At 37.5% G+C, this 17,537-nt stretch overlaps 1 protein-coding gene and 1 pseudogene across 1 annotated transcript in view; both read right to left on the reverse strand.

Annotated features, from left to right (window-relative positions):
• Nucleotides 1–2,947: 2,947 nt before the first annotated feature.
• The window catches only part of LOC119517681 (ribonucleoside-diphosphate reductase subunit M2-like), a 30,790-nt gene continuing 16,200 nt past the window's right edge, over nucleotides 2,948–17,537 (reverse strand). Inside the window, exon 2 of the mRNA XM_037814590.1 lies at nucleotides 2,948–4,242. Within this exon, the coding sequence (XP_037670518.1) occupies nucleotides 3,050–4,222 (1,173 nt within the window). The 5' untranslated portion in view covers nucleotides 4,223–4,242 and the 3' untranslated portion in view covers nucleotides 2,948–3,049. The remainder of the gene's footprint in view (nucleotides 4,243–17,537) is intronic.
• LOC119517682 lies at nucleotides 14,309–15,760 on the reverse strand (annotated as a pseudogene).

The following is a 17,537-nucleotide window of genomic DNA, read 5'->3' on the forward strand; positions in this document are numbered from 1 at the left end:
GATAATTAAAGACTCAAGTTACTGTTATAATACAGGAGTAAGCGATTAAGACTTGAAAAATGTAGAACAAGTGAAAATAAAGAGAAGATGAATTTAAGAATATATCAGGCATCATAAATAGTCATTCTGAAGCACTGCAAGCAAAGGTTCTAGACTTGATCATGTCTATATCCCCAGCACACAGCAAGCTGCCTGTTTCATTCCAGTCTTTCATTAAATCTTTTCAGTGTTGAAATAATAATCCAAGAGACAGAGGACATAATTATAATAGAAACAGGCTGATATGGTGGTGTTTTGGTGTGAAAAAAACAGCAGAGACAATACAAAATCAGCAGAAACACTACTTGTGTTTTCATAAAAAGAATAAAGTTGATTATTGTAATTAAAATTATTGTGTTTAAGAGCCTGTATTTGCTAGCTGATTAGATATAAGGAGGAAATTTTAAACCAAATTGCAAAACTTCAGGATCCATGAAGTGAAAAATACCCAATCAGAGACATTGACGTCTCCCATTTCTCAACAGATATGGATCTGTGTATCAAGTGTCCAGACTCTCAATATGCAAATACGGAGAGGGATCGCTGCCTCCAGAAGGTCGTGACCTTCCTGGCTTTTGGAGACCCTTTGGGGGCAGCTCTGGCCTGCACAGCTCTGTGGCTCTCTCTCCTCACTGCTGTGGTCCTGGGGATCTTTGTGAAACACCGAGATACTCCCATAGTCAAGGCCAACAACCAGACACTGAGCCTCATCCTGCTCATCTCGCTCATCCTGTGCTTCCTCTGCTCCTTGGTCTTCATTGGCCGTCCCAACACGGCCACCTGCATCCTCCGACAAGTGGCATTTGGAGTTGCATTTACTGTGGCCGTTTCCACGGTTTTGGCTAAAACTTTCACTGTGATTCTGGCTTTCAAGGCTACAACCCCGGGAAGAAGGTTGAGGCAGTGGTTGGTCTCAGGGGCCCCCAATTCTGTCATTCCTGCCTGCTCCCTGATCCAGCTGACTATCTGTGGATTCTGGCTGGGAACTTCTCCACCCTTCGTTGACAGAGACACTCATTCCGAGCCTGGCAGTATCATCACTGAGTGTAACAAGGGCTCCATCCCTGCATTCTACTGTGTCCTAGGATTCCTGGGCTCCTTGGCCCTGGGGAGCTTCACCTTGGCTTTCCTGGCCAGGAACCTGCCTGATGCCTTCAATGAAGCCAAGCTCCTGACCTTCAGCATGCTGGTGTTCTGTAGCATCTGGATCACCTTCCTTCCTGTCTACCACAGCACCAAAGGGAAGGCCATGGTGGCTGTGGAGATCTTTTCCATCTTGGCCTCCAGTGCTGGGCTCCTGGGTTGCATCTTTGTTCCCAAATGCTACATTATACTGCTAAGGCCCAAGAGGAACACCCTGATGGGGCTAAGGGATAAAACAAGTCCTGTGGGGCGATGAGCAAACTTTTTTGTCTTGGGTAAATTGGGCTCCACATCTAAATTAAATTGTTTCTTTAATAAGATATGAGAGAATGAGATAAGGATTGGATGGGTTTCACAGTTTTCAGCATTCACGTGTCTCTCCTTTCTCTTTTTCATAGTGTCAGGGTACCACAGCTCACAATCAAGCAGATTTTTCAAGCCTAAATTTTCTCTCAGAGTAAAGTTTGCAGTAACCTACACACATTACAGTATGGATGGCTGCCATTCATTCCTTCAGCATCTTTGCTAATCCACCTATTGGTGGCATTCTTCTTCTATTTTCATATTTTCTGCATTTGCCTCTCTCAAATTGAAGTCTCTCCTAATATATTAGCCAGCTCCTATGTGACCATTTATTAGTTATTCCTTCATTTTTTGCTAGTTTAAAATGCTACATTTATTTTATAAATACCCCTGTATATTTAGGAGTTTGATTCTGTGTTTACCGATAGGTCCTATCTTAATTTAAAGGTTTAGTTAGATAGCTGGTAGAACAATTCTTCTTTCATTGTTCTTTCTGTTAAAAGTGGACACTTGTATTCCTACACATTGTCTTCCAATTGAAAATCATCTTGAAAATGTCATTAAAAATAATGTGGGGCGATAGATGCTTGTCCTGAGTTTTCCATGTATTTGGGGGAGAATTTCCATATATGTTCTTCATTACAACTTTTCTTTCCAAAACACAGTGCCTCTCTTTATATAAATACGTTTCATACTAGTTGCAACAGCCCCCTTTCAGTAAATGATGTCCATTTTAGAAGCCCATCAAATGAGGTCCCCACTCCAGTACTCAGACTCCACTCTTGACATTGGTGATGTTGTCACAGAGGTAGAAGAGAACGTGTAGGACCACACCGTGGCTTGCAAACCTTCTGCTTAAGGGAGGAAGTATCTCTTGAGCTTATGTTTCATTTCAAAATGCAAGTCACATGGCCAAGCTTAATGTCACTCTTGTGGGAATATAAAACCCTCCCACACTGAGGAAAAAAAAACACCTGACACCAATAATGCAATCTACTACAGTATGCCCTCTTGGTCGCAAATATTTGCTTCCATCCCTTCTTTTTTTTTTTTTTTTTAGCTTGACAGTACAATGTTTATTTGCATGTAAAGTGCCAGTTGTATATACAAACTAAGAAGTAAACTTTTAAAATCTGCTCTGAAGCAATGAGGATGACATCTTCCAACTGCCATGTGGTAACAACTGAAGGTTCAAGCCCACTGGATCTAACCAGCTTGAGGGGCCCCCTCTCGAAGGCTAAGACTGCTGTGGATACAGCTCTAGCAAAGTCATCTACAGCCAACCTGCTTGCGAAAACCAAACATGGACAAGATCTTTCAAAAATACCCTACCAGCCTTTGTCTTAGACACCCCCATTCTAGAAGACTCCACTAGTATTGTTAACAGGACTAGATTTGAGGTAGCTACACAGTTTCAAAGATGCCATCAAATATTCCTATTAGGGTCAATCCGTGGTGTAGCTGGTTGATAACGTTTCAAGTAGCTGTTTTTTTTTTTCTTTTTTCTTTTTTTTGCTGAGAAGGGAAAAACATCAGCAAAATAAGGAACACATCTCCAGTTCATTTAGAAGTCAGCATCCAAAGTAAAGGAGTTTTCTGTTGAAGTCGACATCACTCCCATCCTCTGATACTCGCCTACTCTCTTCTCAAAGAAGTTTGTCTTCCCTTCCAGCGAAATATTCTCCATAAAGTCAAAGGGATTCTCCACTCTGAAAACCTTGCTGAAACCCAGTTCCAGCATAAGTCTGTCTGCCACGAATTCAATGTACTGCTTCATTAAAGTGCAATTCATTCCAATCAGCTTGACAGGCAAGGCCTCCGTAAGGAACTCCTGTTCTATCCTAACAGCATTGATAATTATATCTTTTACTCTCTGTTCCGAAGGTTTGTGAACCAGGTGTTTGAACATGAGGCAGGCAAAGTCACAGTGTAAACCCTCATCTCTGCTAATAAGTTCATTGGAAAATGTGAGGCCAGGCATCAATCCTCGTTTCTTAAGCCAGAAGATGGATGCAAAAGAGCCAGAAAAGAAGATTCCTTCTACTGCTGCAAAAGCTACGACACGTTCTCCATAGGTAGCTTCTTTGTCCCCAATCCAACGCAAGGCCCAGTCTGCCTTCTTCTTTACGCAAGGCATCGTTTCAATTGCATTGAAGAGAAATTCCCTTTCTTTGGAATCTTTAATGTAAGTGTCGATAAGGAGACTATACATTTCGGAATGTATGTTTTCCATGGCAATTTGGAAGCCATAGAAACAGCGGGCTTCTGTAATCTGAACTTCTTGGCTAAATCGCTCCACCAAGTTTTCATTTACTATGCCATCACTTGCTGCAAAGAAAGCTAGAACATGTGATATAAAATATCTCTCCTCAGGCTTCAGGGCTTCCCAGTGCTGAATGTCCTTGGAAAGATCCACCTCCTCAGCTGTCCAAAAGGAAGCCTCAGCTTTCTTATACATCTGCCAAATATCATGGTATTCGATAGGAAAGATGACAAAGCGGCGGGGATTTTCTCTCAGGAGTGGCTCATCCTCCACGCTGGGGGCAGGAACCTTAGTTTTCTCCGGCTCGGCGGGCTCCTGGAAGATCTTCCGGGCGGTCTTGCTGGCCAGGACGCGGGAACTGCTGAGGGCCGGGGGCGTGTTCTCCTTGTCCGCCAGGCTGAGCCCCTTCAGGGGCGAGAGCTGGAGCAGCTGCTGGTCCGCCAGGGTGGCGAGCGGGACGCGCACGGAGAGCATGGCTGCAGAGGCGGCGGCGGCTGGAAAGCGAGAGACACTCTGCTTCCATCCCTTCTGCACACGCATTCCCAAAGGGAAAGAAACTAAAGGTCCAACCAATAATATCATCAGGTCTCATAATATTCTCTAAGTTATGCCTTGTATGACCCTCTTAATCCAGAGATATGTGAATTAAAAAACATTGTCTCTCCTTAGGAAATGGCTGATATTTAATCAGATTTGTCCTACAAAAAAAGACATTTCATATAATTCAAACTGAAACAAATTTCTGTATCATCTTTTTCTATTTTCTGCTGGGGTAAGAAACTACCTCAAAATTTCCATGGCTTGCAACAAGATTTATTTATTTCTCTCTTACAATTAGATTTATCTCTATACTCTGGGGTCCAGGCTAAAAAAGCAGCTCTATCTGGGACACTCTTGTTGTTGGAAGTAGAGGAAAAAGGATGCTTGAAGAAACCTGAAACGGCTCATAAAACTTCTGTTTGCATGTGGTATATATGCACATTTTATTTTTGTCCACATTTTATTTGTCAAAGAAATTCATAGTCAAGTTTGAGTTCAATGGGATAAAAAAGGAAATCTTCCTCTACTCTAAGGAAGGGCAAAAATACTTGGAAAATATAATGCAATTTACTGCTTCCATCCAGTGATTTTTTGTTAATTTAATTACTGGGATAATATGGGATTTTCTTTTTTTGGTATTTTGAGGTGTTTTTTAATTATATTTTCCCCTAATATTTCTGAAGTATAAGAAAGGTATTACTTTTTGTATCTTGATACATATGGAGCCAGTTTCCTGGTTGTTATATTGCAGTCTGAAGTACTTGGGTGTTTTTAGATAAGCACTCATGCAAAGATTTTATTTTCTATTTTTTGCAAATATTTATACCCAAATTTATTTTTTAGGTATTATTTAGTTAACTATTTAGTATCTTTTATATGAGTTATGATTTGTGCTACCTGGTAGACTACTTTCCTTTAGTTACAATGTTAAAAATATCCTACCATTAATTATGATGTTTATTTTAAGATATATATATTTCTGATCAAATTAAGAATACTTTTGGAAATTTCTAGATTCTTGAGTAGTACCAGGATTAGGGATTGAATTTCATGGAATAGTTTTTGTTATCTATTGAAATTATAAGTTTATTTTTCAAACACTGAAATTTTGTATGACATTAATAGATCTAATTTTTTTGAAATTTTTTCTTTTTTTAAATTTAGATATATTTACATACCATACAGTCATCCATGGTGTACAATATACTGTTCACAGTACCATCATATAGTTGTGCATTCATCACCACAATCTATTTTTGAACATTTTCCTTATACCAGGAAGAATCAGAGTAAGAATAAAAAATAAAAATAAAAAAAGAAGACCCAAATCATCTCCCCCATCCCACCCTATTTTTCATTTAGTTTTTGTCCCCATTTTTCTACTCATCCATCCATACACTGGATAAAGGGAGTGCGAGCCACAAGGTTTTCACAATCACACTGTCACCCATTATAATCTACATTGTTATACAATTGTCTTCAAGAGTCAAGGCTACTGTGTTGGAGTTTGATAGTTCCAGGTATTTACTTCTAGTTATTTCAACACACAATAACCTAAAAAGGGTTATCTATATAGTACATAAGAATGTCCACCAGAGTGACCTCTCAACTCCATTTGAAATTTCTCAGCCACTAAATCTTTATTTCATTTCATTTCACATCCCCCTTTTGGTCAAGAGGTTCTCAATCCCATGATGCCAGGTCCAGATTCATCCCTGAGAGTCATATCCTGCATTGCCAGGGAGATTTACACCCCTGGGAGTCAGGTCCTATGTAGGAGGGAGGGCAGCGAGATCACCTGCCAAGGTGGCTTAGTTAGAGACAGAGGGCCACATCTGAGCAACAAAGAGGTACTCGGGGGAGACTCTTAGGCACAATTATAAGCAGGTTTAGCCTCAATAGATCTAATTTGAATAATAATTTAATTACTGGACAAAATTTAACTTGATGATGTATTAATCCTTAAAACCAATTACTTTTGTTAATACTATATGTAAATGTTTTGTGTCTCTATCTATAAATAATATTGGCCTAGAGTTTTATGTTTTTGTGTGATTCTTTTTGGGTTTGTGGGAATTATGCATACATACACAAACATTTATATATAAATGCTATGTCTTTTTTTTTTAGAGGTAGTGCCCCCTTGAGGAGCCTGTGGAGAATGCAGGGGTATTCACCTACCCCACCTCCATGGTTGCTAACATGACCACAGACATAGGGGACTGGTGGTTTGATGGGTTGAGCCCTCTACCATAGGTTTTACCCTTGGGAAGACGGTTGCTGCAAAGGAGAGGCTAGGCCTCCCTATGGTTGTGCCTAAGAGCCTCCTCCCGAATGCCTCTTTGTTGCTCAGATGTGGCCCTGTCTCTCTAGCTAAGCCAACTTGAAAGGTGAAATCACTGCCCTCCCCCCTACGTGGGATCAGACACCCAGGGGAGTGAATCTTCCTGGCAACATGGAATACGACTCCCGGGGAGGAATGTAGACCTGGCATCGTGGGACGGAGAACATCTTCTTGACCTAAAGGGGGATGTGAAAGGAAATGAAATAAGCTTCAGTGGCAGAGAGAATCCAAAAGGAGCCGAGAGGTCACTCTGGTGGGCACTCTTACGCACACTTTAGACAACCCTTTTTAGGTTCTAAAGAATTGGGGTAGCTGGTGGTGGATACCTGAAACTATCAAACTACAACCCAGAACCCATGAATCTCGAAGACAGTTGTATAAAAATGTAGCTTATGAGGGGTGACAATGGGATTGGGAAAGCCATAAGGACCACACTCCACTTTGTCTAGTTTATGGATGGATGAGTAGAAAAATAGGGGAAGGAAACAAACAGACAAAGGTACCCAGTGTTCTTTTTTACTTCAATTGCTCTTTTTCACTCTAATTATTATTCTTGTTATTTTTGTGTGTGTGCTAATGAAGGTGCCAGGGATTGATTTGGGTGATGAATGTACCATTATGTAATGGTACTGTAAACAATCAAAAGTACGATTTGTTTTGTATGACTGCGTGGTATGTGAATATATCTCAATAAAATGAAGATTAAAAAAAAAATAAATGTTATGGACTGAAACATTACACAAGAAAGTGTAAGAGGGGAGTATACGAAATCAATACACTTATTTAATGAATTTTGCTTCCCTACAATGTCTGACCCCTTTAGAATAATAATATCAGAATATTCAAAGAAAGATAAAAAATAAAACTGAAGAAACTCACCCAATTAGTTGATTCTAATACAAAGCTACAAACAACACAATTAAAAAATGGGAAAATGACTTGAATAGACACTTTTCCAAAGAAGATATACAAGTAGCCAAAACATTCACAAGAAAAGATGCTCAACACATTAGTGATTAGGGAAATGCAAATCAAAACCACAACAAGATTCCACTTCACCCCACTAGGATGGCTATAATTTTGAAAAAGGAAGAATAAGGATTGGTGTGTATGCTGAGAAATTGGAACTCTCATAATTTGCTGGTGAAGACAAGATGGTACATCCACTGTGGAAAAAATTTGGCACTTTCTCAAAAAGTTAAATATAGAATTACCATATGACACAGAAATTCCACTTATAATATATACCCAAGAGAATTGAAAACATGTGCCCACACATATTTGTCCAGGATGTTCATAATAATAGCCAAAAGGTGGAAATAACCTAAATGTCCATCAACTGATGAATGGCTAAAGAAAATCCAGTATGTCCATATAATGCAATATTATTCTGCCATGAAAAGGAATGATGTACTGATACATGGTACCACATGGACAAACTTTGAAAACTTTATGCAGACACATAAGGCCATATATGAAATATTCCCAGTAGACTAATCCATAGAGATGGAAAATAGATTAGTGATTACACAGGAATGGAAGTGGATGGATTTCCTACTTAACAGGTTCAGAGGTTTCATTGGTGGTGATGAAAAGGTTATGAAATTAGATAGTATTGATGATGGTCCAATGAATTGCATACTTCAAAATAGTTAAAATGGAGAATTTTGAGTTAATTTTATAGCAATAAAACATATAAAAATTGTATTCCCTTGTAGGCTGTTCAGTTTTTGTAAGGTCTTGGTGATGTCTTTTCATTTCTGATTTTGATCCTGTGTTCTCTCTGTCTCAGTCACTGTCTCTTTTTCGCTTGGTCAATGTATTAATTTTCTGTTGCTGCTGTAGCATATTATCACATATCTGCTGCTTAACACCACAGAAATTTGTTTTATCACAATTATGAAGGTCAGAAAACTGAACGGGGCTGCACAGGGCTAAAATCAAGGGGTTGGCAAGGCTGGTTCCTTCTGGAGGCTCCGGGGAGGATTTGGTCCTTGCCTCTTCCAACTTCTCGAGGTTGCCAGCATTTTTGGCTCAAGGCTTCATCACTACAACCTCTTGCTTTGCTTGTCCCATTAACTTCTCTTCTGTCATCAAAATATCCCTCCATGCTCCTCCCCCTTGTAAGGACACCTGATTATAGTGGACCCCCCAGATAATCTAGGATAATCTTCCCATCTCAAGACCCTTAACTTAATCATATCTGCAAAGTTCCTTTTATAGCAATTTAGGATTCTGATCCCTCCCCCACCTGGGGCTATTGTTGTTGGCTGTTTGTTTGCATATTGACTTGTCTGGACTGTAGCATCTTTCTGCCCACAGTTTGCAGTTGTTGCTGTCTCTGCTTAGGTTTTTATGTTAACTCTTATTTTTATTTCTAAGCCTGGCATCCTAGAGGTTGCAGCATAACTTACCAGTCAGCTAAAAATTGATCAGAGGTTGTGCTTAAATATCTTGACCATATGTCTCCCACCCTTTGCAGTTGGATATGTGTGTGGGTTGCATAAAAATTCAAAGTTCAAGGCAATTTTCATGTTATTTTCCTCATTGCTAAAACAAATACCATGCAATAAGTTGGCTTCAACCATGGGAATTTATTGTTTCATGGCCTTGAGGTTTGAAGAACTACCATTCAGAGTGTTGTCAAGGTGACGCTTTGCTCCAAAAGACTCTTGTCTAGAGCTGGCTGTCAGTAATCCTTGGTCCTGGGCTCCTCTGTCACATGGCAATGCACATGGCGGCCTCTCCTGGCCTCTCCCTTCTCTTCCAGGTTCCATTGACTTTCAGCTTCTGGCTGTTCCTTCTGTGGCTTTTTTCTTTCTCTCTGACCTTCCCTATAAGGCCTTTCATAATAGAATTAAGACTCATCCTAGGCCATACCTTATCTGAAGTAACCTCATCAAAAGTTCCTATTTACAAGGGTTCACACCTACAGGAATGGGATAACGTTAATAAATGTTTTTCTGCAGTACATAGCTCCAAACCACCAGGCATGTCTGCTTTGACTTTATTTTCTTTTGGATCTTCTTATGCCTCCTCTGCACCTGCACAAGGGTTCACATTCACTGGGAAAGTGTAGCTATTTGGGGCCCTCTCCAGTCTGTCCTGAGCTTGTGTGAAACATGGTGCACGTACACGGCTTCCCAAACTTTCCATACAGGTAGGAACGTATCAAGGCCCATGTCTCATTCTCTGGATTTCCCTTCCATTTCTGGCAGGGCTGCTGGAATAGTGCTTGCCTCAACATATAGCAAAACTTTGCACAGCTGAGTTGTTGGCCTTCCCAAATTTTTCACCATCAAGATTATTTGTTTTCCTTATCAAACTATTTGTTTATCTCACGAGAGCAACGTATTTCCTTCCCTTGGAACAACTTTATTGGAATGGTTCAATGCGGAGCAAAAGGAAAAGCACAATAATAGATGAGACAAGCTTTAAAACTTCAGGAAATCTCAACTGTTGAGATTCTTAGGTATGATTATTTCTACTGGATAAGATATGAGCAAAATTTTTTTCAATTTATTTTTTTTAATTTTTTGATCTATTTTTAAGTCTACTATTTAAAAATATTAGAGAGAAGCATCTAGCATTCACAGAACTTTAATATGTCAAAAATGTTATGAAAAGTATAAAATTATAATAAAATGAAGAATTTTAAACAAAAATAATTTTCCTTGATTTAAAATAGTTTCCTAATGAAAATACTAGCATAGAAATAATATATGAAGTCTATACAGATATGAAAGTGTGGATATGTTTGTGTATTTTCTTCTGGTCTGTTTATTTTGGGACACTTTAATTATATTGTGCATGCATAAATTATTTACATTTACAATTACCTTCTTCCACTCTTACTATGCTGTGATAATTTTACCATTTTAGGCAACTCCTTTGAAACATAATTTTTAATTGTTATATGTTATTAGCTCTTATGGAAATATAATATTTTTGTTTAGCCCTTCTTCAATAGGCTATCACCAACATTTCCAAAAATCTTTGCGTGAATCTCATAAGTTCCTTTGCCTTTGGCCATTGCCTTCCCAATGAAAATGAAACCTTTTCCCTTAAACAAGATCAAGAAAAATTCATTAATTTAATACCTTTTAAAAAATAGTTACTGATATTTTAAAAAGAAAACTTGAAATTTAAAAGAGCATTTAAATAACTCATCAGAGGCCTTTTTGGATGTGGAGAATTTTTTGTTTTTTAAATACAGACATGTGTACACACTGTGCGTGTTCAGCTCAATGAAGCTTCACAGAATAAATACACCCATGGAACTGCGACTCCAAACAAGAGAAAACATTCCCAGAATGCAGAGCCTCCCTTGTGCTCCTTCCAGTCATTCCCCACCCCACAATAAACCATTATTCTGTCTTCATTTATCAGAAATAACTTTTACCTGCTTTTTAACTTTAAATAAATGGGACTCTTATCTTAGGGCCTATTTGTGTTACTAAGATTCATCCATATTGTTGCATAAAGTGGTGGACTGTTCTTTCGTATTGTTTGTGCAATATCCTATTGTATGAATTTACTTACCCATTCTATTGCTTTTGGACATTCAGGTTGTTTTCAGTTTGGGCTATTAACAAATTCTGATGTGTCGAATGTTCTTGGAGAATGCTGCAAATAGGCACACATTTCTGTTGTGCATATTCATAAGAGTGGAATTGCTGGGTCATAGGCTAATTGTATGCCAGCCTTTCAAATTGGCTGTATAATTTACACTCCACCAGCAGTATATGAGAGTTCCAGTAGTTTCACAAATGGATTAATACTTGCCACAATCAATCTCTTTAATTTTAGCCATTTAGGTAGGAGTGTAGGGCTATCTCATAGCAGATTTAATGCAAAACAAGAGCTGGTAAGTGGGTCATGATCGCTCCAATTGTGCTTGTTACGGTTGAAGTTCTGTTTTTACATAAGAACATACAATTCAAAGGAAAAATTGTTGGCTAAGCTGGGATCAAATCCAGTGCTGTGTACCTTTGAAGACTGCTGGAACCATGTTGGATTTTAAAATTGGCTGATTAGGCCAAGTTTTAAAAGAAAGTTTATTGGTGTGAAAATACAATCCAGCTTAAGAAAGCCAACAAGATAAACGTTTCTGAAATAGTACAAAAGGGAGAAATTGTATTTCTATTGCATAAGTAATTTCATAGAAAGTCTACATGTCAGAAATGCACTTACCCTAGAATGTGTTTACTAAAACATAATTTATCCAAGAAAAGAATTTGCTTATGGTATTCCAGGGTTACATATTCTTATAAGTGTTACTAATCTACCATGTTTCAAGTTAATTCAAACAAAAGACAACTTCAAAGGAATACTGGAAGTACATGATAAACTACAACAGATGGCTCCATTAAATTCAAATGAAGATATTTTTCAGTTTATAGCCTGCAGCTACTGATACTTGAACAGATACTTGACTAAAAAACAAGCGGAAGTATAAAGCATCCAAATATTTCATTTGCATAGCCTGACTTTACATGTGGAATAAACACACTGAGTATTCAATCCATAGGTGCTTTCAGACTGTCTCAAGTTGTCAGCCTATTTCTCAGCTTTGAATATTGTACACAAATAATACTTGAAAGAGATCTTCAGTTTTTCTAGAGAGATTAAAACATTTATAAAATTAATGGCTTCTTCATCAAGACTGTTGGGCAAATTTGGGTATATGTGGATTTGAGATTTTCCTTTCTTATTCTATTTTGACTATAGTTTGCTCATGGAATTATTTTAAGGCTGTTTGCTCATTTTGGTTTTGCAGATGTTAAAAAAAATTAATGGCTTCTGTTCATAGCAGAGCTGGTTCAGTAAAACATGCCACAATTATTTACATATTTCAGCAAAGGATAAGAGAAAGCATATGTGTCAATGTGTTATATTTCTTGTTTATCTTGTAAAGATAAAATATAATGGTGATAGTATAAGCAATCTTCAGAGACGACATTTTGTGCACTATATCAGGTATGTATTTCAGAGTTAAAATTATTTTAGGTTCATATATGTATTTGATTGAACCATATAAAATTGCCAATATTGAATCCTTTCTGATCTTCAAAGAAAGGAAATTTTAAATGGCTCAATCTAAATGCAATTTAGGCAACCTATTCAGGAGAGCAGTTCATAAAGGCCATGAGGACTATTTTTAAATTGTTATTCTGTTTCCCATCTACTCAACTTATTCTCCTTTAAAAGCAAATACTCCACCAGAATTTTACAAAATCTTTTCTGTAAAATATCTGAAACATGATTTTCTTTATAGCATTATTTCAATGGAAAATATGCTTTTAGAAAATAAGTAAACAGGTAAGATTCCCATGGTTATAATGATAGATTTAGAATGACAGAGCTTCTAATTTAGGATGCTTTCAGTGAAAGCATGTAAAACATGTAAACAAATGTGGCATAAACAATTGGAATTTATACTATTTCACATAACAAAGCAATACAGAGATAGCATGCACCATGGCTGGTTTAGTGGCTCCACCGTGTCATCAAGGACACTTACTCCTTCCTTTATTCCACTAGACCATCCTCAGGATGCTGATGTCCTTTCTCACACTTGTGATCTCATGATTATAAAATAATTTGTAAAGTCGCAGGCTTCAATACTAAAAAATTACCAGAAGCCAGAAAAATTACCTGGGGAAGAGAGTTCTTTCCTTGCACCTCTTCTTATGTAGCGGGGAGTGAAATACTTCCTGAATGCTCCCCAACAGATGCTTCCCATCTCATTAACCAGAACCAGGTCACTTAGTCCTCCCTAGTTGCAAGAGATTCTGGGAAATTATCTGTCACCAAGCTTCTATTATGGCAGGGAATGTCAGTCACCAAGGATGATTGAGGACAAAACAATTGGGGTGGCAAATGACAGTATCTGCCCATGGTCCACTCACATCACCACTGAACATCCACCTAAAGTACTGGCCACAGCTACATGGAATACAGTCACCCTTTCCCATGGAAACCAACTCCAAAGTCTCATCCAGTGTCCGCTCCCACCTCCACATCCAATCTTTCATTTTCTTTCATCTTTTATTGTGGAAAAATATACACAGCAAAATTTATCATTTTAAGTGTACAGTTCAGTGATATTAGGTACATTCACAATATACAATAACAATCACCAATATTTCCTGAATTTTTTCATCACCCCAAACAAAATCTCTATACTCACTAATCAATAACTCCCTCACCCCACCCCCATCCACACTCTAAGCCCTTGGTAACCTCTATTCCACTTTGGGTCCCTATGAATTTGCCTATTCTACTCCTGTAATTGGGAATATGCAGCATGTCACTTTTCATAATGTTTTCATAATTCATTCAAGAAATAGCTTATAGAAGAACTTCATTCCTTACTATAACTGAATAATGTTCCATCGTATGTATGCACCACATTTTGTTTATTCATTCATTTGTTGATGGACACCTTTTGCTATTGTTGAATAATCCTGCCATGAACAGAGTATTCGAGCATCTATGTTCAGTACTTTTAGGTATATAATTAGAAGTGGAATTGCTGGATCATATTTCAATGTTTTACTTTTTTTGGCTCTGTTTATATATTTTATTAAGTTGCACTTACATATTGTCATATTACAAAGGCAATTGAGTGGAAGAAACTTCCCTTTCATATCTGAATCATCTGAAATAACATAAACAAAGCTATACATTAAAAATTATCAATTGGATAACAACAACAAAAGATAAATTAAGAAAACAAGAAAACTTTCCTTTCTTACAAGTGGGTATAGAAGTGGACTTAATTTGCTTTTCTTTTTAAAAACCTCCAAAGAGAAAAGCAGCTTAACATCTAATGAAAATGAATAAAAGTTTTGTTTTCTAAGCTACTGGTCTCCAATCCATTTTCTGCTTTCTGTTGTTTTGATGCAGGTTCTTCCTTGACTGCTTCTTCCCTTGCTCTTTTCACTGTTCCAGCTGCACCATTTTTATTATACTCATCATCACTAACAAACTTCGTTTTCTTGCCCTGAAACTGTAGGTTTCCTTTAGCAGACCCAGCCTGGGCAGCTTTATTTCATTTTACTTTTCCTTTAAATCTGTGATCTTTTGACTTCCATTGGTTTAGGGATTCTTGTTGATCTTCTATGATTTTTTCCCAAGTGTCTTCCTTCAATTCTCCTTCTAGTACTTGTCATTTCACATATTTGTTCCTCAATTGTAGGTTACCACTGTAGGTTGTATTTTTGACTCTCCAGTGCTTCTCTAGATTTTCTTTAAATAGAATTATTCCCTCTTTTGCTCCTTTGATAAAGTCTATCCATTTTATTTCAACATGACTTGAGTAAGGGATATGAAAGTCCTCTCTACATGTCTGATCATTTGAGTTACCTGAAAATTTCAGAAAGCATTCAATCTTGTCTTCTAGAGATTTCATTTCAGCATCTTCTGCCAACTTCTGTTTTTCTTCTTTCTCTTGTTTGGCTGTTAATTTAACTTAGCTTTCACTTCATTTTGCTTTCTTCCTTCTTTTACCTTCCTGCCATTCTTTTATGTCAACAAAGGTTGCATCAGTTGGGAAGCCTTTAATATAAATTGATCTGTTTTTAACATCATTTTTATACTTGTCAGTCACTTCAGAGAGAGGTTTACTTGGAGAGCTTCTGACTTTAGTTTTATCTTCACTTATTTCCTGAGTTCTGCCTTATTTGCTCAATGCTTCTACTATTATAGTAAAGTCTGTTGTTACATGGTTTAACCTATTGAATTTTTTCATTATCTCCAAATGTACCTAGGCTTCATCCAATTTGATATGTTCTTTAAAAATTTACACTGTGGCAAATTAAAGTCACCAAAATAATACTCAATTTGCTAAAAGATTTTGGCCTCCAGAGTAGCCATCTTTCATTATCACCATTTTCAGCCATTGTGGCAAACCTTAGGGTCCTGGTGTCACAGAGCTGAGCCACAGGACCACTAGGAGCAACAGTCTGGATTTCCAATGCCTCTGGAGTTACCACCAACCTGTTTTCCACAGCAGCTGCACCACTTTACATCACAACCAACAATGTAGGCAAGTTCAAATTTCCCATATACTCACAACACTTATTTCCCTTCCTTTTTTTTTTTTTTTTTGGATAATAGCCATCCTATGGATGTGAAGTGGTACCTCATTTTGGTTTTGATTTGATTTGCATTTCCCTAATGGTTAACAATGTTGAGTTTCTTTTCATTTTCTTCTTGACCATTTTTACATCTTTTTTGGAGAAATGACTATGTAAGTCCTTTGCTCATTTTTAATTTGGGTTTTTTTTTTTGTTGTTCAGCTATAGGAGTACTTTATATATTTTGGATATCAATCCCTTATTATTTATATGATTTGCATTTTTTTCTCCCATTCTGTGGGTTTTCTTTTCATTCGCATTCAGATATATATATTTCAGTGCTGTTAATTGCTTTCACACTCTTGTGCTACCATCACTACCGACCATTACCAAAACATTTCCATCATCCAAATTGAAACCCTGTTACATTTTAAGCCTTAACTTCCCATTCCTTATCCCCACCCTGTCCCCTGGTAACCTATATTCTTAATCCTGACTTATGAGTTTGCTTATTCTAATTGTTTCAAGACATGAGGTCATACAATATTTGTCCTATTGTGTCTGGCTCATTTCACTCGATATGATGTCTTCACGTGTCACTCATGTTGTTACATGTATCAGGATGTCATTTCTTTTTATGGATGAATAATATTCCATAGTACGTTTATACCACATTTTGTTTATCTGTCTATCTGTTGATGGACACTTAGGTTGAGTCCATCGTTTAGCAATTGGGAATAATGCTGCTATGAACATCAGTGTGCAAATATCAGTTCGAGTTCCCGCTTTCAATTCTTTTTGGCATATACCTAGTAGTGGGATTGCTGGATCATGTGGTAGCTGTACCTGGTTTTCTGAGGAACCACCAATCTCTCTTCCACAGTACGTGCACCATTTTAGTTGCCACCACCAATGAATGAGTGTTTCTATTCCTCTGCATCCTCTCCAACACTTGTTATTTTCCATTTTTAAATAGCAGCCCTTCTAAAGGATGTGAAATAGTATCTCATTGTGGTTTTGATTTGCATTTCCCTGATGTCTAATGATTTTAAGCATCTTTTCATGTGCTTTTCGGCTATTTGTACATATTCTTTGGAGAGATGTCTGTTCAAGTCTTTGGCCCATTTTTAAATTGGGTTGTTTGTTGTTTTGTTGTTAAATTAAAGGATTTCTTTATATATTCTGGATATTATTCCTTTATCAGAAATGTGGTTTCCAAATATCTTCTTCCATTGTGTAGGTTGCCATTTTACTTTCATGATAAAATCTTTGAAACAAAAGTTTTTTAATTTTCCTGAGGTCCCATTTACCTATTTTTTCTTTTGTTGCTTGCACTTTGGCTGTAAAAAAAAACATTGTCTAACACAGGGTCTTGAAGATGCTTCCTTACATTTGCTTCTAGGATTTTGATAGTTCTAGCTTTTATATTAGGGTATTTGATCCATTTTGAGTTGATTTTTGTATATGGTATGAGGGAGGGGACTTCATTTTTTTTTTTTTTTTTTGCATGTGGAGATCCAGTTTTCTGAGCATCATTTGGTGAAGAGACTATTCTTTCTCAGTTGAATGGTCTGTGCCCACTAGTTGGCCATAAATGTCAGGGTTGATTTCTGAGCTGTCAACTCTATTCCACTGGTCTATATGTCTGTCCTTGTGCCAGTACCATGCTGTTTCAAGTATTGTGGCTTGGTAATAAGTTTTAAGAATGAAAAGTGTGTGTTCTCCATCTTCATTCTTCTTTAAGATGGCTTTAGCTATTTGGGGCCTCTTATCCATCCATATAAATTTGATGGTTGGCTTTTTCCATTTCTGGAAAGAAGGT

Source organism: Choloepus didactylus, chromosome 21 (assembly GCF_015220235.1).
Source record: "Choloepus didactylus isolate mChoDid1 chromosome 21, mChoDid1.pri, whole genome shotgun sequence".
Taxonomy (NCBI): Eukaryota; Metazoa; Chordata; class Mammalia; order Pilosa; family Megalonychidae; genus Choloepus; species Choloepus didactylus.